This window comes from Pygocentrus nattereri, chromosome 11 (assembly GCF_015220715.1).
Source record: "Pygocentrus nattereri isolate fPygNat1 chromosome 11, fPygNat1.pri, whole genome shotgun sequence".
NCBI classification, from domain to species: Eukaryota; Metazoa; Chordata; class Actinopteri; order Characiformes; family Serrasalmidae; genus Pygocentrus; species Pygocentrus nattereri.
The window spans coordinates 22,041,566-22,066,090 of record NC_051221.1 but is presented as its reverse complement, the minus strand read 5'-3'; the positions used below and the strand labels follow the sequence as shown (position 1 = coordinate 22,066,090).

Genomic DNA, 24,525 nt, shown 5'->3' with positions numbered 1-24,525 from the left:
TTTACAATATTTTGATGTATTATTTATTACCTGTGATAGAAAACAGTTGATCAGAATGCAAGTCTTATATGTTTAACATATTAAGAAACTCTCCTGTTACAAAGAACTGAACAAACACGGCCCTGGTATAAAGAAATCTGCTCTCTCTAACGTGTCATTATATCCTCGCCCGGTCCAACAGCTCCTTAAAAACATCCAGTTGTGTCGGGTCCTCTCCAGCAGCCAGCTCTGGCCTGTTTTTCTCTAACCAATCAGACGACTGTATCTGTTGTCTCAGAGAACCAATCAGGGAGTCCAGACTCTCTGAGGTAGAGGAGGATTGACAGTTGAAGACCACAGTGTCCTCATCAGCCAATAATAAGCTTTCAGTCTCGGTATTATTTCCCTTACAATGCAGCTTTGTTGGTGCACTGAATGTGGTGGTTGTCATTTCTCTGGCATTGTCTTCATTGTTTTGTTTCTCTCTTTGTGCAGTGCTCTCTGTTTGTCTATGGCTCTCCTGTTTGTCTTTCTCTGTGTTCTCAGTGGTAGGCGGCATGCTGGAGCCCTGGAGCTCCTCTAACGTCTCCCTGATTCTGTCCAGCCCTGAAGAAAGAAGAGAGCAGCATAAATGCATAAGTACAAAAAATATACCACCAGTGTAAATGCATATGTACATACACCAAACAGATTGTAAACAGACCCAGTTGGAGGTGGCGCTGCTGGTCAGTGAAAACAATCCGGAACCAGCCTGGAGAGGAACAGCTAAAGGCCTGGCTACAGCTCAGCAGCACTCTGTGCTTCACAAAACACCTCCATAAACACAGCTCCTCCACGAACGTCTGTTCCTTCAGATACTGAATCACACACACACAGATGTCAGAGTCAGTGGCACAGATCAGAAACAACTGTGCTTCAGGAAACACCTCCACTAATATGACCAGCCTGCTGATTATACACTATACTATACGTCAAAAAGTTTGTAGATAACTGATTATCCAACATTTCTTCTGAGACCAGGGGTATTAATGGGGAGTTACAGACCCTTCGTTTCCACTCTTCTGGGAAACCTTTACACTAGATGTTGGAACATTGCTGAGAGGATTTGATTGCATTCAAGCACAGCAGTGTTAATGAGGTCAGCATCTGATGTTGGATAATCAGTTCTGGATTACAAATGCCACTCCAAAATAATAATAATAATAAAAAAAAAGGAAATGTATTAAAAAAAAAAAAAAAAAAAAAACACAACATTCATATGTTATGGAATAAACCCCCAAAACTAAAAAGGGAAGACCACAAATTGAATTCAAAAGGAAAACAGAGTGTCCCTTATGTGCATCCTAATGGCATCAGTTAGTGTCACCCTCAGTCAGGCACCAGGCCTTGATTCCCACCTTTGTTCCCAGTTTTACAATGATGAAAATACCCACTTCCAATAACTGTACCATAGGCCGCCACCATGTCTCACAGGATAGACTAGAGACAAACATAAACAAGTTCTTATCTTGTGTCACTTTCTCAAATAAATCATTCTCCAAATGCCATGATGTTCATTAAAACAACAAACGCCACACAAAAAGACACATTCACACAAAAACACAGAGCCAAAGAAATATACTTTATAATAAAAACATACACGTTTGATAACAGGAGATAATCTATATCACTTCTGTAACTGTGCATGAAAATGTGCAGTAATGTTTTCAGTGTAGAGCATGTGTTAACTGATTTTCACGTAGAAAATCAACTAAACGTGTCGTTTAACCCGGGACTTCCAACTGTAATGCTTAAGGTCAATGCTCTGTATTATCTCTCTCTCCAGTATCAGTAAACAGGGCCTTGGCTGTGATGATGCTTTAAGGAAAAGAGAGCATCTTTATAATTCACTGTGTTTATTTTAGCAAAAATATATATATATATATATTAGCCAACAAGGCAACACTGTTAGGTTGCTGATTCTTCACATTTCATTTGAAGCTTCTGCTTTTGGAAATGGAGAAGAAAGTGAAGACAAAATATTGACTATTGAGTGACAGCAATAGCAACAAGATCATCTCTGTTTTGACCATTTATCAGTGCAGAAATACTGCATGAAACAGGTTAAAAGCAAGATTCAGTGTTGTAAAAAAATTACGTCAACACAGCACAGAAACATTGACATATTTCAGAGGATATTTTATAATCTGCAAATAGTGTTCTTGCTCAGTACATTTCTTGGCTTGTATCAGTGGCATCACGGTTGTCACAGTGGAATCAGTTCTCACTTCTCATGCTGATTGTCACTGAATCGAATGCATTGCCTGTGCCAGAAATATTGTAGGAATGTGTGAATATTCAAGTGTTGTGAAGAACAGGCATATTCTATGATATGGAGAACAATCTAGTCGCTCACACAGTGAGAAGCAGAATTAACTGGGACAATGAGGTAAAATGGGTTATTTTTTTATATGTATTCCAAATCAAAAGATGTGCAAAAGACTTAAGCGCAAAATTCCTGGGCAATGTTTTCCACACAATCAAACTTTGTCATTTGTTGTGTGAACATTTTCAGCTGAAAATAAACACTAGGACAAGTACATGATGGGAGATTCTGAAGACTCTGCTTTTATTTATTTATTTTTATTTTTTTTAAATGGAGCAATGATTTGAAGAAGAATATTTGTCAAAGTTTAGGGAAGGAAATGAAAGGTGAAAAGAGAGGGACTGCAAATATTCCTAAGGACAACACCTTATCTGTGAAGCATGGAGGAGGACTTGGGCATGCATGGCTGCTTCTGGAATGTGAAGAGTTTGTGACTGAACACTCATTTTAAACACCGTCATTTTGCTTCTAATTTATTTATACCAATACTTACACTAAGCCAAAAATACTTGTGTATTAATTACATTTTACCTTATGGTTTACACTGTATGGAAAACACTGCACAAGAATAAAAGCAGACATGCTATGCTCTAGTCTCAAATTTTTTATCTGGAAAATAAACATTATAAATACATAACTAATTGAACCCATAACTGTCTCTATATTTTTGCATCTCAGTATAGTACTTCCTAACCACGAATCTGTGTGTGCTGTACTGCGTATTGGATGATATGAAAGCTCTATGGGCGTGGGGTATCTTATACACAATTTGGATTTTAAGTTGGTTTGTGTTAAGGCACTCCAGATGTCTCTGGTGCTGCCCAGAAAAACAGGACAACATTAATTAGGATCAAAGGGAAGTTTTGGAATTAAGAGTCAACAGATGCAGTAGGGTCACCAGAAAGCTGTAGAAAACACATAGAAAAAGAGGAGAAATAAATGGAAAGAAGAAATGGTGGTAGTAGTTAAGGTGTTAGAAAGCTGAAGTAAACAAACTATCTGCAAGAGTGACAAAGAAAGAGGAGACGAGTTTCAGACATTCAAAAAACTTTATACAAGAAATGATGACCAGCTGTCATGATTGTACAATATCATGAGATGGACAACCGTTTATGTTCATTCATTAAAGTCTTTTTCGTGGGCAACCTGCAGTTTACTTCTTCAGCATGTTTTCACATTCCCACAACATCATGTGAATGCATTAGTGGGACTTTTGAAAGGAATAGTTGGATAGTGCAGTGTAAAATGCCATTGTCTTGCACAGAAGAGACGGGAGGTTTGATTCCCTTCCAGACAAGAACACCACCAGAACAACACTAATCAGATTATTGGGGCAAAACTCTGAACACTACATACACCATTACCATTCACCACTGTCAAGAGCATCTCCCAAATGTGCAAAATCATGAGGAAGGTTTTTTATGTTGATTTGTTTATGCTTCTATTCTGTTTTGCATCATTACAACACATAATGTTTTCTTTTGAAGGCATAATTTGCCTTCAATTAACCATCAAACCACAAATCTGTGAAAAACACAACTGAATCGTATTGTGACTCTAGTATCATAACACAACTGCATGTTTGGGGTTGTTGTCTTGTTGAAAAATCCACTGTTGTCCTAGATTGTTTCTTGATCTAAATTCTCTTTTAAGATCTCCTAGTGTGTTGTACCATCCAGGCAGGGCTGGACGATATGACAAACATATATATTATACGATATATTTCTTAATTTTGGTCGATACGATATAATTCCGATATCGATATGAACTACATAAAACCACAGAAAACTGCCAAGAACATCCACAACGAATGTCTGTACCTACAAACTTCTGAAAAATAAATTTGCCAAGTCTATGAAGCCTCCTCCCTTGTAAGCTTTTAGAAATACAAATGGTACAAATGAAACAGTGTTCACCTTTTATTTGTATTCAGCCGAACAAGAAACATGACATTGCCTTCAAATAAACAAACTTCTTGGCTTTGTCAATATTAATATCTTCAAACTACAACATGGGCTGATTATCTTATTCTTATGTACATATAATGAAACAAAAGTGCTTCATCCAAGATAAGGAATATGAAAAGTGCTCAGAGTTTCTGCAGAATACAGAAAAATGAGCGGGCAACAATAAAAACACATGTTGCTGGTGAAGTGACATGTTTGAGGGTTGATGACACCCTATGGTGGGCCCTAGAGGTTTCTGGCAAGAAATACAAGCTGGTCTACATTATCTGGCTTCAAAGCTGCCCTTTTACATGTGACGATGTTGCCACCTGTGCTAAAAGCCCTCTCAGAGGGGGAGCTTGTGGCCTGAATGCACAAGAACTGTTTTGCCAGTTTTCTTACATTGGGGAAATTCTTTTGATAGACTTTCCACCAATCCAGAGGATCTGAGTCACTGTCAGCATCTGGAGTCAGAAGGTAGTTGCCGAGCTCCCTCTCAACTGCCTGCTGTGCACTCAGACCTGCTGTATTGCTAATGGTGGGCTTGTTTGAAAAAAAGCTAGCCAGAGACCGCTTTGCTTTCTTGGCTGGTGGCACTGCTACAGAAGCTTCTTCCATGGCTTCTTCACTGGACTCTTCTGCCCTTACCACAACAGCTCTCTCTCCCTTCAGCATCTCCAACATGGCTCTGTCTTTGATGTATTATCTCTTCTCCTCCTGAGTGTAATGAAGCTTGAATCTTGGGTCAACAAGACATGCCATGTCAAGCAGATCATCCATTGCTGGGTCATCATACTTTTCGTTGAGGTATCCCATCACTGTCGTCTTTATGGTCCGGGTGAGCTCTGTGTCATCCTCTGCTTCCTTCAAGATGGAGGTGTTGAAGAGATGCATGACTGGTTTTAGGAATGACACACTGACGTAGGACTCACCGGACAAGGCATCAGTGAATTCAAGAAGTGGGCTCAGAGCTGCATCTATAGACTCTAAAATATCCACATCTTGCCAGGTGGGAACCAGTGACCTGGTCTTCTTGTCCTTTGAGAGGACCTCTGTGATGGCCCTTTTCTGCTCCAGAACCCGCTTCACCATTTGTTGACGGGAGCCCCATCTTGTTGGTGTCTCACTCACAAGCTTGTGCTTTGGCAAGTTATACTCTTCCTGAGCAGCTGCAAGGTCCCGCTTTTTCTTCCAGGAGAAGGAGAAGGCAGCCACCACCTTTTTACAGACCCCAACTGCTCTGTCTACTCCCTTGTCTTGGTTAACTTTCTCTGTAGATAGAGACAGAAAAATGTTGCAGTGTATGGTTCTCATTTGTAGCTGTATTTTAACTACAATTTTTAAATTATTTATATCACTCTTATAGGAAAAACACAATTCTCCTGCTTATTCACATTTTTGTTATTTCACACTTGATTTGGCAAACATCTGTTCCAACGGTAATAAAACACCTTTGAATTTGAGAGAATTGCTGTATGTATCACCCATACAAATATGTATTTCTTGACTAAAGATGAAATAAATGGCCTACAAAGTCACATAAATCAGGGAATTAAATCACCTAATCAAAACTTTAGTCCTAATAAGTAATAGTGTCTGGGTATGGTATGGAGCATTATGCTGAGTAGTGAGCAGTCTGTGAAGGGTGCAGTGCACCACATTTATCAAATGCACAGTGTAACACATGCTCAGTGAAATTGTCATGGCAAGCAACAACTAGAAAGCAGGCATAAACCTCACACAATAAAACTGTGTGAATATGAGAAATACAAACAAATATAAAGAATATAAAACAGATATCAAAAACATGCAAGCACTGCTGTGATAGGTTTAGGTTATTTTGTGTATGGTGTGAGTATATTTTTGTTAGGGAAGTCATTGTAGTAACAAATAGACTATGCCATACACAGAACTTAACACAGGCCTCAAAGGAATATTAACTGTGTATAACTTACCAATAGCAGAGTTCAGTCGGTGCCCGAAGCATTGTAGCCTTGTCCATCCGTTCAGCTCAGCAGCTTTGATGACATTGGTCCCGCTATCTGTGGTAACGCAGATCTGGCGGTCCTCGCCGAGTCCCCAGGAAACGAGCGCGTCGGCAAGTCCGGCGGCAACTGCTTCGCCCGTGTGTTCCTCAGGAAAGTAGACCGTCTGGAGGCATAAGCTGACAAGCTTCCAGTCTTTGTCGATGAAGTGGACTTTCAGGCTCATGTACGGTTCGGCTTGACCACAGGTCAGCTGTGGTCGCAAAAACGACGCGGACTTCAGCTGCTCCTCCACCCTTTCCCTAACTGCACCATAAAGCTTGGGTATAGAAGAACACCGGCGGCCAGGGAGTTCGTATCTGGGGTGGATGACTGAAATCATTTTCCTGAAGCCTACATTCTCCACTGTAGTAAACGGCATCATGTCCTTAGCCAAGAAGTCTGTTACAGCTTTAGTGCTGTCTTTATGACGCTTGGCCTGTTTGTCATACGGCATGAACGCAGCTATCCGTGTTTGCTGCGTGGGGTTCCCTTTGCTTAACACACCTGCTGGTGATGGTGGGGGTGCTGGTGATGTCTCAGGGACAGGTTGGCTTAAACTTTTATGGTGCCTCATCTTCACACTCTTCCCTTCATTCTGTCGAGTGGAACTCCCGCTGCTAGTCGGCACCACTCTACGGCACATTTTGCAGCACACTGAAACCTGAATCTTCGATAGCCGAACCACTTCCACACCACTGAACTTGTCTTTCCTCTCTTATCAACTATTTCGTCTGCTTTATTATCACTCGTGGAAGCTCGTTCAGTCACATTTGTATTGCGGTCAGCGGTACTCATTTTACAGCTAGAACGTGCCGCCGAACCTAGCCTAGCCTGCTATTGCTGAGCAGTGGCTGCTGCCTGTGGTGTACGTCATCAGCCACTGTGCTTTGCTTTTTCAGTTCGGCTTGAATGTAATGAACTGGTGGCAGCGCCCTGTAATGAACGTCAGCGCAGATGTTGTAAATAATATTTATCGAAATTTTGGAAATGTGCCTAAAAATCATATCACCGTTATTGAAATATTTTCTATCGCGATATATATTGATAGAGTTATTGTCCAGCCCTACATCCAGGTGTCTTTCAGTCGTGTGTTTTGCTTCAGTACTGATTGCAGAGAAGCAGCCACATATCATGACTCGCCCACCACCATACTTCACTGTGAATATGGTGTTCTTGGTATCATAAATGTCGCTCTTATTGTTCTAGACATAATGATCTAAATTATTGCCAAAGATCTCTTTTTATCTGCCCAGAGTATTAAAGCAGGAAAAATATGGCAAAGTTGCAAAAGCTGATCTAAGGTTGTTGACATTAATGCTTTTAAAAACATCAAATTTCAGATCTTTAAAAAGATGGCAGGAGAGTCTTTCGATATGTGATGAACATTAATTTGTATGATGAGGCAGTTAACAACAACTACTAGAATAGTGATTACGTAGCTGGACACAATTTCTAAATTTGAAACAGGAAAAGAGTAACAGAGCAGGAAGTCGAAGCCAGAGTCTTTATAGACCTGAGGGTCTTTGGCTTAAGTAGCCTAAATTACCAGTATGCACAATGATAAGTATGATGTAGCCGGACAATTTCTTGATATTTTACACTAAAACACCAAATGGTATGGTGAAGATGATGGAGAAAGAAGTTAAGGCTAAGACTCTTACAGATGCTCATCAGATCTTGTTGGCACTGAGACAACAATTGACATAGGTGTGTAAAGAAAATTAACACCAGATACTGTAATGACTATAACTATAACCACTGATGTTTGTTCATATTAAAGCAGGAAAGGAACAGCTGAAGAAGACATACTGAAGCTGAGGTTGAAAGCAGGAAACAGTTTACTAAAGCTGATGGCTGATATCTTTCAACATCAGATGCAAATTCAGTTAGATTTTAAAACAACAAATAACTTTTAGGTTAAGACAAAAAATGAATAAAATCTAAAGTTTTATCTGTAATCACTACAAGTGGGATAGATGCTTAATGCGTTATGTTAATGTTAGTTCAGTATTTAAAATGATTTATTTAACTGATACAAGCAAATCCAAGCCTAAATATACAGGTGGACAAGTACAGAAGGCTCAAACTCCCTCCTGATAAAAACATCCTCAAAAAGAGAGATGATTATATGTGAGAAAAGAACCAGAGGAACTAAAGAGGCCAATCTATGAAGATATAAAATACAAGAGGCGAGAGGGCCTACTCAAAGCTGAACTGAATCAAAGTCACTCAGAATTGGTACTTCAAACTGGCCTCCACAGAATAGAAGTGAGGAAGCAAGAAAGCATAAAGAGATCCTGCCTAATAGGAGGTGAGAAAAGTACAGTCCTTTACAGGCTTGGAGAAATGGCCAGGGGGAAAGAAGGAGAAGTGTAAGTGGATGAAAAGCATCACAAAACCACTAGCGGCAACATGATGACCAGCTTTTATCAGAGAATAAAAACAGAGGATGGAACAAGGCAAAAGTGGGTCACAAGATCTGCACACTCACATTCAAAAAAGGTGGGCCAGGCTCAACACAGTAATGGTTTTTACTGATGGTTACTGAGTCCAGATTTAAATCCTAAAGAAAATATTTTGGCTCACATTAATCACAAATTAGCTCTGCAATTTTTGTCAACTGTTTGAGGCCATCAGTGCTGAGAGGAAAAATATTGACTCTTCTTTCTCTAAAAAGGCTGTATGCAAGCTTACCCACATGACTTCAACATTTAAAGAACTCAGTGAGAAGAGTTATGCCAAACTGAGTTAATTAGCTATTTGTTTAATTTACTGACTAACAATTTGTTGTTAAGACCATAAAAATGTATGTAATTCTGTGCTTGGCCCATTTTTGGCAAAGAAGTATGGGTAAAAAGTGTGTAAGGAGCATCCCGCCTTGATTGAGACAACCTCAAACTGACCCACACTGGACAGAAGCTACAGCCAATTAAATAAACCTCAAGATTACCAAGACTACAAGAAATAAGGAACCCCCATGTTGTATATGCCAAAAACCCTTTTCTTACATTTTGTTTACTTACTCTCTCATATCTCATCAGAATATCTGTGGATTCTAAACTTTCAATCAATACTACATTGTATATGTATGTAGAAGACCATTTTTTTGACATCAAAACAAAAAGACAAAGTGCTGACATGACCTGCCAATACAGAACGTAAATTTGACTATAAAAGTAATTCATTATATGATTAAGTAGCTGTGTAATTATAAATCAATGATTGTGTAATGTAAAACATGTATAGCGACAATAGCTCTAGACCAGTGGTTTTCAACCTGTGGTTGCAGCCCCCCAGTGGATTGCAGTGGTACTGCTTGTGGGTGGGTTACATAATAATTATTGTCTTTACTGCAGAAATTCACTACTTTATGTAAGACATTTAACCAAACATATTTTTAAACATTTTTAAACAAACAAAAATTAGTATTAGTTATAAACAGGATCTTTCAAAAGGAAAGCTGGGCCATCTGCAAGTGAAGAATCCACCAAATCTCAAACTGAGAAAACCAAGTATAAAGTGAAGCAAAGAAAATACAGCAGTGAGTATCTGTGACTTACATGGGAACTGAAAACAAGTAACTGCTACTTTAGTTGTACATTTAGAGGTCTTTTCACATAAAGCTTTACAAAAGGATAAATTATACCTAAACAGTGAGTATGTACCTAATTCAAATCAAGCCAGACCTCGGTTTGCAACGTTTCTCTCTTCAGCCTGACAGCCCCACTTTGTAGCTGCCAAACATCATTAGCCATCTGATTACATTAGTCAAATTTGGACTCTTTTTTGGTGATGTGTTATAGTTTATTATGTTCTGTTATATTATACAGGCAAGCAAAATTCAATAGGCTACACTGATTATTAGTATTATATATATATATATATCTTAGTATTATACTTATTTTCTTTTGAAATGATCAGGTTGGTTAAATCCTGTTGGCCACAAAAGCTTTTGAGGTCTGGCTGTGTGGGCCATGAGTTGGGAACCTCTACTCAAGACTTCAAAGCACTAAGAATATTTAATAAACTATTAAAACTACGAAAAAAACTTCAGTAGCCACAGCCATGTTTTCTTTAGGTGCCGTTCAATCAATTAAGTTTTTCCTTCATCAATAATGCTTGATGCTTTTACAACTGCACATTAAACTTTAGAACACAGCTTGGACTTATACCAGTTAGCACTATCAACAAAGCTTCTGAATTACCTGAATTAGTCAGTAAGAGGAAGTGAGGGTTATCAATGGATAATAAATGTGTTCAAAGACTTCATCATAACAAGGGCTTGTGTGAGCAGTACTAACTAGACAGCCAGCTACACTACAGGCGTTCACCCAACATAAATCTGTGTTTTTCCATACAGAGGTCACAGAGTAAGACTAAATCACACTGTAATACAATCCAGTACACTCTAAAAGTGACTGTTCTGACATGAAATTCAGCTTTACATGTTTTTACAAGCATTATATGCATGGTAATATGTGTGTAATAGTGCAGTGCCTCTATTAGCACCTTACCTTACTGAAGTCAGCCCAGATAAAGAAGCCTGCGCCTCTGTGCAGATAGGGAATGCCTAGCTTCGTCAGCTGAGCGGCCACATATTGATGTGCCTTTTTTAGCCTGCGTCTGTTCTCCGGGAGAAACACCTCATTCAGCCACTCTGAAAATATCAACAGATTTCAGCTATGTATGAAATCCCTTAGGGTTTAAAAGGTTAGTTGTCATATGATGCAGGCTAGTTTTACTTCTAATGTTTGTCATATAAACAAAGACAAATCTTTGAGAAATAAATAGAGAACTGTGCAAATGCCAGAGACCCGTCAACTTTCCCCTTCCTTTATTTATTTCCAGGCCATTGTGGACAAATTATACATTTTTCAGCATCAGAAAAAAGCAGAAAACACAAACACTACATTGCCAAAAGTCTATGGACATCCCTCCTAATTACTGAGTTTGGATGTTTTATCCACACTTATCCCTAACAGGTGTATAAAATCAAGCACACAACCATGCAATCTCCATATACAAACATGGCAGTAGCACAGCTCATACCGAAGAGCTCAATGACTTTAAATGTGGCACTGTTACAGTGTACACCTTTGTCAAGTCAGGTTGTGGAATTTCTGCCCTGCTAGATTTGCTCCCATCAACTGTAAGTCATATCATCATAAAATGAAAGTGTCTAGGAGCAACAACAGCTCAGCCATGAAGCAGTAGACCATGCACAGCCACATGGACATACTGTATAACAGTCTTTTTATTTTTACTTATTCTTTGCTGCATCACTCACTACAGAGTTCCAAACTGCCCCTGGAACCAACATCAGCACAAGAACTGTCTGGTGGGAGCTTCATGAAATGGGTTTTCATGGCTAAGCAGCTTCACTGAAGCCTAAGACCACCATGCAAAATGCTAAGCATCGGCCGGAGTGGTCTAAACACACCACCACTTAAATCTACAGCAGCAGAAAAGTGTTCTCTGTAGTGATGAATCACGCTTTGCTATCTGCCAGTCTGATAGACAAATCTGGAGATCACTAATTACCAGAATGCATAGTGCCAACAGTAAAGTTTGGTAGAGGAGGGTTTGGTGATGTTTTTCAGGGTTTGGGCTCAGCCCCTTAGTTACAGTGAAGGATAAGGTTGATGCTATTGCAAAGACATTTTAGAAAATTATATGCTTCTAACTGTGTGGTAACATAGTCCATAAAGCCATGGTTTGAGTCCTGACCTCAAGATAAAAAAATTAACGTTTGGTTAAACTATAGCTATTCAAGCCTCACTTAGGCTAACATTTTGGTTTGTATAAGGAAGAAGATAAGTGTATACTTTCTTTATTGCTGTTTTACATTCTTTGGTCACAGGGTAAAATTAATGTATATAACAAACCCCTCTGGCTGGGGCAGTTTTGGGGCAGTCATGGGCTGGAGTGTAGGGAACCGGCCCTGTGACCAGAAGGTCGCCGGTTCAATCCCCAGCACCGACAGTCCATGACTGAGCAAGACACCTAACCACCAATTGCTCCCCGGGCGCCGTGGATAGGGCTGCCCACTGCTCCGGGCAAGTGTGCTCACTGCCCCCTAGTGTGTGTGTGCTCACTAGTGTGTATGTGGTTCACGGATGGGTTAAATGTAGAGGTGGAATTTCCCCAGTTGTGGGATTAAAAAAGTATCACTTCACTTAATTTAGCTCAATGTGTTTTTACAAGTGAACATACGCCTGACTTGCTGACATGTACACAAACCGAAAATTACACAGATGCCTTAACAAATAAATATAATATCAAAGGTTTCAGTAATTAGTGTGTCCAATTTTGCCTTTATTATATATTCCCTTATTTTTGGGACACTTGCTTCCAGTTTATCAAATGAATATGCAGGATTTTTTAAACCTTAGAAGATTCAGAGGTTGGTTTCATTTTCTGCTTTTCACAACCCAAGTAATCCCAAACACATCAAGTGATGTTGAGGTCTGGACTGATGTTGAGGTCTGGACTGATGTTGGTGGTCAGTCCATTGTTCTGAAAAAATTCCTTTTTTGTTTTTCTTCTTTTCTGCCGATTTCTTTTTCTCAGTAACAGCTTCTTGACGGCTACACATTCTTGTCTCAGATCTGAAGCAAGAGTGGAGTTTGATTTTCTCATCACTCTTAAGGATGAAAGCTTTAAGTACTGTCTGATGATGGCAGTTTTGATGATCTACAAGATCTTGCATGGTTGTTTGGGGTCTCAGTTTCTCTGTATTTTTTTAATAATTGAACTGCAGTTTTGGAAACTCCTGTTTTTTAACCTATATTTCTTTGACTGTCTACTTCCTTATGCAAGTGGATTATCCTATATCTCATCTGCCTGGAATCTTCCAAAAAAAAAAAAAAAGAAATTTAAATACTCTGTGGCAGTTTTGGAAATTAAATTAATTAAGTGTTGTCTCTGACTTTTGCACAGTGCTATACACTGAATATCTACTGCTTGGAGAGCACTGTGGCCTAGCAGTCACCAAAACAGAGAGTAAGTCACTGTGGCAGAGGTAAACAGAGAGTAAACATACCTTTGTCTTTCAGCAGCTGAGCAACCTGGCGCTGTAAGGGTCCTGCTACTCCATGAAAGTTGCCCAGCTTATCCAGAGCCTGCACCAAATCCCTGTTTTCTGAGTACACTGTACCCACACGCACACCTGCCATAGCAAAGTCCTGCACACACAACACAAAGCCAAGGAGATTTACACTCTCGTGCTGTCTGTTGTACCAAAGCAAATTCAATTACTTTGAGGACATATGCACATTTCTTTGCTCTCACCTTGCTAAGACCCCACAAAACATGAGTTCTCTGAGCATCTGGTATCCTGATGACAGACAATATAATTACTACAAATGAGTATGATTGTGTATCCAAGACACATCAGAATAAAAGTTGATCATAAAACTAACATCAACAAAAAAAACAATGAGTCGCTATTACACAAAGTGGCCAGTTTATTTTGTACACTGACCTTGTATAACCACACATTGGCCATTTTATCAGACACACTCACCATATAGGTGCACCTTGTACGTTTACAGTTACTGACTAAAGTCCATCTATTGCTGTACAATTTCTCAACCACTGTTTACCCTGATTATCAATGGAAATTGACACCAGAACCACCACAACTGTAAGAACATTTTTGTGTGCTGTAAAGCTGAATAAGGATGGGCTGTGTGACTGATGCAAAGCACTGAACTTATGAAGCATCAAAAGCTATTTGATTGCTAATGGCACCCCCTTATGGAGAATCTGTAGCCTGCAAAATGTGAGTTCCATGTATATATATATATATATATATATATATATATATATATATATATATATACACATATACACACACATATATATATATATATATATATATATATATATATATATATATATATATATATATACATATATATATTCACCAGCCACTTTATTAGTTACACCATGCTAGTAAAAGGTTGGACCCCCTTTTGCCTTCAGAACTGCCTTAATTCTTCATGACATACTTTCAGCCAGGTGTTGGAAACGTTCCTCAGAGATTTTGTTTATATATTTGATGCTGCGTTTTTATCATCTTGAACCAGTCTGCCCCTTCTCCTCTGACCTCTCACATCAACAAGGCATTTTCGTCCACACAACTGACCGCTCACTGGATATCTTCTCTTTTTTGGATCATTCTCTGTAAACCCTAGAGATGGTTGTGAAAATCCCAGTAGATCAACAGTTTCTGAAATACTCAGACCAGCCCGTCTGGCACCAACAACCACGCCACGTTCAAAGTCACTTATATCCCCTTTCTTCCCCATTCTGATGCCGGTGAGTGTATTTTTGGCTGTTTCTCTTTCTCAGTAACAGCTTCTTGACAGCAATATATCATTTTAGACTCATAGTGTTGAGTGGTCTTGTCTGTTTTCTCTATAACTTTTAATAATATTTGAGTTAGTTTTAGAGACTTCTGTTCACTTTCCTTTGACTTTTCCATTTTTTATGCAAGTGGATCATCTTATATCTGATTTCAATTAAAATATCTATTAAAAGTTGAATTGAACTTGTACTATTCTGGGTAGAAATTAGATAAATGTCTCTGACTTTTCCACAGTCTAGGTACAAGTTAGTTAATTCAATAAACTGGCAACTCACTGTATCTGTGTGCACACAGTAGAAGCATTTGAACAAACAGCACAACTGTCACTGACCTCTCCAGACTGAGGACGCTGTGAAAGGAGAAATCCTCACCAAACACAGACAGCATGTAGACCTCATCCACTATAGCATGCAGCTCATGTCTGTGGCGCACCAAAGAAGAGAAATGTAAAGCGTCAAAAGGAATGGAAGCACAACGTGTTGTTTATAAATTCATTATCAATCAATATCTTAATGAAAGTAAACCAAAGCAATGCAACTCCCTCTACACCAATATACAGCTTAATTACTGGCAGTTAAGACTAAATGTAACCGTGTAGAAATAACATCCAGTTGTGGACCACAGGGGATCATTAAAGATGAATTTTAGTAATTCACTTGGAAAACAAGTGCTTCTGCAGTATGTTTATGTGTTTGTTCCAAAAAGGAACAAATACAAACACAGTCACCAGTTGTGATTTAGTACTGAATGAGTATTTGTTAAAATGACCTTTTGGCAAAGTTCAGAAAGCTGGTCATCTCTTCAGCAGTGTAAATCTCCCCCAGAGGATTGTGGGGGTTAACCAGGATGACAGCTCTTACATTCACTCCCTGCAAAACACAACAGAGCTCATTCATTTTGTATGTGTGAGCTTATGAATGTTTATGTATATGTATGTGAAACTGTGAGCTCCATGAATCACCTCTTTCTTTGCCCTTTCAAGAGCGTGCTCCAGTTTTTCAGCAGAGAGATGGAATGGTCTAGCATCACTTTCACTGACCTGAAGGTAAACAAAAACAAATGGTGCATAAAATCACACACCACTCCAGAAATAAGCCCCACAGAATGTACTGAATATTCTATGGACCCTTGATGAGTACCTCACTGTCAAGAGGAACACAGTAGAGTTTCACACCACTGTACAAATCAACATCCTCTGTGATTACGCCATAGAACGGGCTTGGAATGAGGATTGCATCTGCAAAAGACAAAGAATCACTAGATATATTAGTTTAAACTGCTTGTCATAACTGGCACTTGGCTCATTTTTCCAAGTAATGCTTTTCAATTCTGTTATTTATCATTTAAGAAAGAAAAATACCTACAAACGTATCTACTAAGATAATCCAGCTATTTTACAAGATTTGGGGTATGTTTTGCAGCACCCAAATCCAAGATAATCAAAGTGTCTTCACTGGAATGAAGAGTAGGTTTTGCTGAAATAATCCTGCATGGCGAACGGGACAATTACAAGCTTTAGCAGTGTTCATATACATCAAAAAGTGAGGATATTTCATTCATAATAGGCTCTTAAATCATTCAAGCTATTGCAAATTGAAAAAGAGTTTTGCTTTAAAAAACAAAACAAACATTATGAACAGCAGTTCATACAGTGCAGCGCAAAAGAAGTTTCCAAAACTACAGTTTTAAAAGCTAACAACCTGGTAGACCACCTAAACTGTCATCATCGGATAAACCGTACTTAAAGCTTGTAACCTGCTGGAATATCCCATCATTGTGGAAGTATGTGATGTCCATGAAGGGCTGCAAATGGTCACCACATAACACATAGCAGCCAATGGGTCAATGTTTAGACAAACCAGTGGACCCAACCCATGCCATGAGAACACACCCCACAGCAGTATGGAAACACCAGCCTGCACAGTGCCTTGTTGACAACTGGGGTCCATGGCTTCATGGAGACTGTAGAAGGTCCAGGTAGCAACCTCACAAGCCCAGGTAAGGCATTGTGTCCGGTGTTGTGGAGGCACTCTGTTGGGTCCTCTGCTGCCATCTTCCATGGAAACTAAAGAATGTTGCATGGACCTGCGGAATATGCATGCGGGGCCTTCTAAATGAATGTGGATCTGACTTCTGAGTCGCTCATCTGTTCGCACAGATAATTCTAGCCAGACGTCACCGGTCGCGATCATTAGGTACCCGTAGGCAGCCCAAATATTGGTAAACAAAAGCAAATACATCAACAGAAAATGTTTTTATGTCTTCAAAACAAATTGTTAAACCAAAGTGTGGTCTTGACTTTTGATATTGTGATGTGACAAAATACTTGCATAATGCGACATATTTTCTAAAATGGCATGTAATGCATTATAGATACACTGCAATGACCATTGTTGACCATATAGATACAACACTTATGGTACATTCTATTGTATTGTACGTGATATGATTTCAACAGATTTCTTTAAAAAACTGAAAGCAAGCCTCTCAAAAAAAGGGAAGCTGTAATAAAGTCATACACTGTTAGAAATAAAGGTTCTGCGCAGGTACAAATAATGTACATGTCCAAAGGTATTAAAGGCACAACAGTGGTTTTAAGGTCGAGTTGCGCACCCTGAATATGCTTTAGATGAAAAGTACACATTTTACCTCTTCATAACCAAATGTTTTAAAAAAAGAACAATAAAAAAAAAAGCCTGGAGACGGGATGGGGTGTGTGGAGTTAATGCAACTTCGAAAATATAATTTCAGTGGATTATGGTGCAATTATGCTCCCTGACTAAAGGTACTGAGATGTACCCATGAGGTTACCATGCCAAGGACAAGAGGGGTGCTGCATGTTTCTGAGAGTGTAGGGTAAACACATTAAATAATGAAGAAAATGATAGATTTCATTGTTGAGGCTTATATGTAATTTTCAGTTCAACAAAAGTTTTCTACTTTTTTTCTGATAACAAAAAAAATTAACAAACTCTTCTTAATAGCCACTTGGACTGGAAATTAAATTAATGAACGGTGGTCTCTACCTTTTGCACAGCACTGTATACACAGGAAATTTGTGCTAAGCAAAGATTGTGGTCATATGGACTCTTACCATCAGGATCACAGAGCACAGCTGCCACAGCACAGAAGATAGACCCACAGCCGTTCATCACAACCATCTGAAAAACACAGACACACACACCATTGTGTCTTCTGCAAAGAGGAAATTTAAATCTAACAACAATTCACTTCTTGCTGATACGGCTAAAGTCTGCGAGAAACTTACATTCTCAGCTTTCAGTGGGACGGGAGAGCGGCAGTGTTCTGACAGAAACTTAGCTACTTCCTCTCTCAGGCTGAGGAAAAGAGAATTCAGCACAGTTAATAATATCATTACAATGAAAGTAAAGGGAAGAGGGCTTTTGACAAGTTTACCTATCGATACTGCTCACCTAGTCGTCAAAACCCCATTTGTTAAAAGTATAATATACCAGAAAAGCACTCAACAGACTGAATGTTTGCATACAAGCAGTGGCCTTTCCAGTCTGGATACTGCAGCAGGGACGGCTCCATGAGCAGCATGTCAGGCTGAGTCAGCTGAAGCAGAAAACACAGAGTCAGAGCCATGTGCAGTACACCATAAACAGCAACCATTTCCTGAAGCTAAAAGATCACTGCACTCCCTAACATTAGAGTCTAATGCATGATGGCTGATGTCTAAACAATAACAGAGAAAAATCCACGGCATGCTGACTGATGTGTGCCCTTTAGCCTCATGCTGTTTAAAACGCTTGTAAAAGCAGTGCATGTCTAATGTGACAGACTTGTGTGGGTGATTTTCACTTCAAAATGCCTCACCCGTTCTTGCAGCAGGTCAAAGCAAAGCTTGTTCTCACTCGTTCCCATATTAATTATGCCCTGAAAAAAAGGACAGGAAAAACACAGAATGATTAAAACTGGCAAAACTCTTTACATGACTTTATGCAAAGAAACGAAAAGACAGATAGTGGCATACACATAGGCTATACTGCTTTGCTTGAGGTGAACATGCCAACAACAAAAACAAATAAATAAATAAATGCAAACGCCTGTATTCGATTAGCCAAGACATGTTTGATGCCCAAAGTTTGATTCCATGAGTTTCTCCTGAACTACGAGGCTAATTAAGCTAACAAATAATGGAAAGACACACCCTACTGATCAGCATCATGCAAAATGCATGACTCAGTTCCCACACAATTGTCTAAAATCTGGCTGCTACTACTGCCTGTAGATATGTGACGTACAGTCTCATGCAAAAGTTCAAAAAGTGAACATTCTATACAAATAGTGAACATTTTTTAAAATAAGTGAACGTTCTCTACAGATTTTAGTGCACAATTTCTATTTAATTCTTAGTTTAACATACTGATAAAAAACAAAACATAATTTTATTTCCCCACTATGTTGAATTCAGCAAATAAACAGTAATTGTGGATTGAAGTGTGTAGAAGTATGTTCAACAAAACTTGTCATTTGACCAGGGTCACCAAACTTTTTACATACAACTGTACTTTTATCCTTTTTAAGAGATAACAGCAAGTCATACCACATCAGAACCCACATAAGCAAGTGTATATAAGATTACTTAACAAACTGACATGGATTCAGGCAAGAGTATAATGATCTAGGCATTTACTTTAGTTTAGTAGTCTGTGCTTACTAATTGATGGGACAATAGGCCTCCATTCAGGACCTAAGTGGGAATGGATTTTAGACTGGGACTTACATGATGTGGACTAGTTGCCTTCAACATGTAAGTCTAGACATGTCCAAATTAATGTGTCATTCTGTAGTTGGTGACAATATTGAGAATAATGGGTCTAAACAGATTTTCTTTTTTGAAAATTTCCTCATTCGTTCCCTGTGGCCAACTAAAATTCTCCAAAACCAATACAATTTGTCCTGTGATCTGCCACTGACCCCTGTGAATAAAGAGGCTGTTAAGGAGTTAAAATTGTATGAAATATGAAATATTAATAATGTTAAATCCATGTTAATAAGCAAGCTATAACTTCTACATATTAAAAGGAAACTGCATGAGAGAAAGTCTACTATAAAACCAGCACCAGCTACTCAAACTGTTGACTACTACTGACAATTTAAATAACATATTTGACAAAGCTCACTGGTCTGTGGGGGGTATTTTGGTGGGGCTGTCACTTTTGATGTGTGCAGCACAGTGCATAGTTTGTATATCTGTATATAGTATTGTATATATAGTGTCTTTAAGGAGGGGGCTTCCAATTTACCAATTTCTGTCTCCGCTGATCAACTTAATCTGGGGTACATGTCAAAACTGTGTAGACTTCATTAACTAAGCGTGACTTGTAAACACATAAGAAGAAAAGCTGTGACTCTCCATGAACTAGGACACTGGCTGACACAAACACAAACAGAGGGACTAACATCAGGATTGCTGTTCTCATCATATTTGTTGGCATGGTACTGCGTGTAGCCTTCCTGCAGGATGCCCTGGTGCTGCCGGATGCTGTTACCTCTGCGGGACAGGTAACAACTGTACTGAGGCACCTGGTCACCCCTCAGCATACTGGGTGTAAAGGGGAGTGCAGAAGGGTCAGGTGATGACCCCTGCACTGGAGGTGGAGAAGAAGGATGTACAGAGAGAGATTCTGGCTCTGGTACTGCTGTTGAAGGAGCTGGAATCACTCCTTGTTTACTGGTGCTAATACTAATACCATCTGCTTTCTCTCTAGCTGCAGCGAGGACCCCTGTAAATAAAGAAAAAAGACGCAGCTCATGTTCCCTGTTCTGCTGTGCCCGTCTTTCCTCTTGCTGCTCCCTGCGCTCCTCAGCCTGCGCCTCCTGCTGCATCCGTGCTTCCTCCAGAGAGAGGTACCTCTCCTCCATCATTTGCTGCCAGCCAAGGAAATCCGCCAGCGCTCTCTCCAACAACCTCCCACTGGCTATCCCTCGACCCGCCCATCGCCGCTTCCTCTGCCGAAACAAGACAGAACTTTTAGGGTCCTCCACGTCACCATGGATACCCCCATCTCTAATCCCCGCAGAGGCTGTTGCCGGGGAAATGCCTGCACCGGAAAAGCCAGCCACGTTATGGTCGCTGTACCCTATGAGGAAAGACATAAAAGAAAAAATAACAGATTGTTGGTGGCAGACAAGATTACAGCAAAACTGATACAATTTGAGTAATTGCAAACAGACTAGCTGATGTAGTTCCTAACACTATATGACCTACTATCATCCATTAAAATGGACATCAGTACAGACAAATCTCAGGCTTCATAATATCTGCTACTACCATTTCTGGGTATGCGACATACTCTGTACTACTGTTCTACTGCATTAGTACTAAAATGTAGCATTTTCATTTATACAACAGCCAGAATTCTACCTGTACTGCTATTTATGATAACAGCATGTTTTTTCCACAATTACTGTATCATTCTGTTGCTATTTAGCCAGAAACAAATAAAACACAACTCAAAAAACAAGATGGGCTATAAAGTACTTCTTATGGAACAAGAAATATAACTATATGGAACAAAACAACATCCAGATTAATCTTATAAGTACTAAAGTATTGAAAAAGCTGAGATGAACCTGTCATTGTGGCAGTTTTATAGCTCTATCCATAACGCAGAAGAATTCTACTTTCATTGTGGAAGGAAGTGCCAATATTCTTCAGCAAACAAGAATTTAAACAAAACTAAAGAATTGAACATGTTTGGCTGATCAACAACATTCAGCATAAGAAAGCCACTGAGTAAACTTGACAAAACTTCTAAGAAAGGTGTTGCTAGAAAACTGACTCAAAAACAGTGAACTGAAAGACAGAAATTCACATTATTCTATTCAGCAAACATCTTTAAAGATTCAAACAACACTTACCTACAAATCTCACTCTTTAGATCAGTAATGAGGTCAAATGATCACCAAAACCTGCTGTCACACATCTGTCTAGCTTTGAACAGAATTTCTCTTACCAATAAGTTGTTCAACTTGTTTCTCCTCAGACGTGACTAATTGTAGAAATGTAGCTTCTTTAGCACCTTTATCCATATCGCCATCCGAAAAAGTAAAAGTGTGCTTTGGTGTCCTAGTCTCTTTATTACCTTAAAGTTTACAGAGTGAACGTTCATATACTGAATCCATGAATCATATAAGTACTGCACTTGGGACAAAGAGCAAGGTCCAGTAAGCACTTCTGTATATGCTTAACTTGTTAATGAGCTGAATGAGTTGAGTTTGGGGTGTTGGGGGCAGTGAGAATACGAAAATATGCTGGACCGTGGTACTAAAAATGCAGTAGTATCACTGTAGTCCAAATACCTCTATCACTGTATAGAATGACTTGTATACTATTGAGCTTAATGACTGCTATTATATTCTACACAACATATGCATTATCATTATCTTAAGTGTTGCTGTATGTGCCCATTGTGTAATCAACTGTAGGGGTGATTTTGGGTAATACTCTGTGGCTTGCGCCCACGGGCATAAACCATAACTGGACACACATTACCTGCCCATCTACAGTAGTTTTATTTATAAAAATAAAAATGGTTAGGAATATAATGCCTGATACATTGTATTACACTGGTTTTAACAAAGGTTTTGTCCCAAAAATAAGATCTTAAAAAAGATCTTAAACCTAAATCTGGCCTTAGATGTTTTAAATCACTGGTGCTTGTTAGACACTACATTGGCCACTTTGACATCAAAAAAGACTTCTGGACAAAGGGAGGAGAGAACATCTGTAGGATGGAGAATTGGGGCATTATAGAACACCAGATGATATGTGCTTAATGTGTTTACTCAGTAACTCAGGTCACGAGTGCTTACTCAGCAACTAACTAGTGTGAATTCAGGGACAGACTGTCATGAGCAATATTATAGCCAAGAGGGTCAAAGTGTTACGTAACGTAGACCAGTGTTTTTCAACCATGGTCCACTGCCCTGCCCTAGTGTGTTTCCTGCTTTAACACATCCTCTTTAACCCAATAACGGCTTGTTGAACAGATGATTAGTTGGACGGGGCGCTGGACTCGTTTAATTCAATCTACCACAAAACTATTTTTGTAATTTAATCGATAACCATTTAACCTGTTGACAGTATTTCTATTTGTTTATTTATAACTAATAAACTACAAACACTAGTCTGATTGTTCCCCCTATGGCCTGATGTGCCGTTATATTACATATTGCCTCATTATATCCCATTATATACTGCATGATCCTGCTTGATGTCTTATTACGTTACACGATTTTACCTGGCACTCCAATCACACCTGAACCTGAACCTTTGTGAACACCCCTGCGCTGCGGTACCTGAAGGAGAACTGGCCGCGTGCGCAGCAGCAGCGCCCTCCCCCCTGGTCAGCTCTCCCAGCCCCTGCTCCTCTGTGTCCGCCCCGGCTGATTTGCTCTCGGCGTCGTGCTCGTCCTCCTCTGAGCCGATGTGGTAGATCAGCTCTGGCGGCGCGTGCTCTGCGCTCAGCAGCTCGTCTTCTGCGTGCAGCTCCTCGCGCTTGATGTCCAGCAGCTCTCCCGGGTTGGGCGGCCGGGTGAAAGTGAATGGCTCTGAGCTGGAGCAGCACGAGGCAGGCAAAACGGGTAAAAGGCGCTGCTGCTGTAACTGCAACACGGGCCTGCCGTTCAGCACACGGTCCATCACCTCGTAAAACTTCCACGTCCTCCCTCCGCGCACGGTCTTCTGGTTCTCTCTGATGCGCCGGTACTCCAGCTTCAGCTTCTTGATCTTCTCCCTGCACTGGTCGCCTGTGCGGTACACCCCTCTGCCGTGCAGGGCCGCGGCTATTCGGTTAAAAACGTGCTGGTTCCGCAGGCAGCTCTCAAGCTCGGCTTGGATCGCCTCGTCCGACCACAGCTGCAGGAGCTCCACCACCTCGGGCTCGGACCAGTTACTCCCTCGTTCATACTTTTTCCCGTGAAAGTCCATGCTAACCCTTAAAACGACTGCAAAAACGAGCCTCGAGGGGGAAAAAACACAATGCTTTGTGATCGCTGAGAAATGTGTTCATCTGCTGCCTGTCGTTATGGGCTGATGCTTGATTAAGTTATTTAAAGCCTGGATCGTGCATATTAAATAATATCTAATAACTACAGCAGACTACACACTAGTCAATCCTGTAGTCTGGTCTGGACCAAGTGTCCCCTTTTCCATCGAGCCACACGTGCAAGCTCAACTGTTTGTTGTTTCTTAGCTGCTGCTTCTGAGACAGAACGGCTAGAATATTACATCCGGGTTTACGGCACATGCGTGCTGTCCTTATTCCGGGATAACTTTGGCCCGTGTTAGTGAGAGCACTGTGCTTCAGGAGGACGAGGGAGACTCAGGCTTCTTGTTTCTGACTCTATGGCGCCCTCTAGTGAGCGTTCTACATCTACAGTCATGTTTAATGTTTAATCTGCCTCTCAGAAGTTCTGCGTGGACAAAAGCTCCCCTTTGGTTTGTGTCTCTACTGCATTTTGTTTAAGGAGTGTCCTAGTTCAAGGTTACGGTAAGATATAAGGCTTGCTTCTGACTGGAATGAGTTCAGATAGTAGCTGCTCTCTGGTCAGAAGGGTTAAACATGGTTATGACTGAAGGTCTAGTCAAAAAGTCCTAACCTCACGTTTTCTGGTGCACTTGACCATCACCTACTTTATAAAGACTATTTTCTCATTTTTGGCCCAGTTAACCTTTCACAGAAACTGTCCTATACGGACAGCATCCTGGTGTAAAACATTTCTCTCTTGAAGTGGGGGTGCATTTCAGCTATACTCAGAAATCGGATGTGAACTGCTGAAAGTCTGTCTTATTATGAACAAGTA

The 24,525-nt window shown here is 40.0% G+C and overlaps 2 protein-coding genes across 2 annotated transcripts; both read right to left on the bottom strand.

Moving 5' to 3' along the window:
• accs (1-aminocyclopropane-1-carboxylate synthase homolog (Arabidopsis)(non-functional)) lies at positions 1-23,944 on the bottom strand. The gene is made up of 15 exons (XM_017700097.2): positions 23,020-23,944; positions 20,119-20,798; positions 18,529-18,588; positions 18,197-18,267; positions 17,957-18,026; positions 17,783-17,849; positions 15,828-15,925; positions 15,650-15,727; positions 15,457-15,557; positions 15,020-15,109; positions 13,608-13,653; positions 13,360-13,501; positions 10,832-10,974; positions 683-836; positions 1-585 (listed from the first exon to the last, which is right to left on the bottom strand). The coding sequence occupies exons 1-15, from the start codon at positions 23,648-23,650 to the stop codon at positions 158-160; spliced, it is 2,859 nt and encodes a 952-aa protein (XP_017555586.1). The 5' UTR covers positions 23,651-23,944; the 3' UTR covers positions 1-157.
• Positions 4,251-8,168, bottom strand: LOC108428805 (E3 SUMO-protein ligase ZBED1-like). The gene is made up of 2 exons (XM_017700101.2): positions 6,246-8,168; positions 4,251-5,561 (listed from the first exon to the last, which is right to left on the bottom strand). Exons 1-2 carry the CDS (start codon positions 6,958-6,960, stop codon positions 4,993-4,995), a joined length of 1,284 nt encoding a protein of 427 aa, XP_017555590.1. The 5' UTR covers positions 6,961-8,168; the 3' UTR covers positions 4,251-4,992.
• Positions 23,945-24,525: the final 581 nt, after the last annotated feature.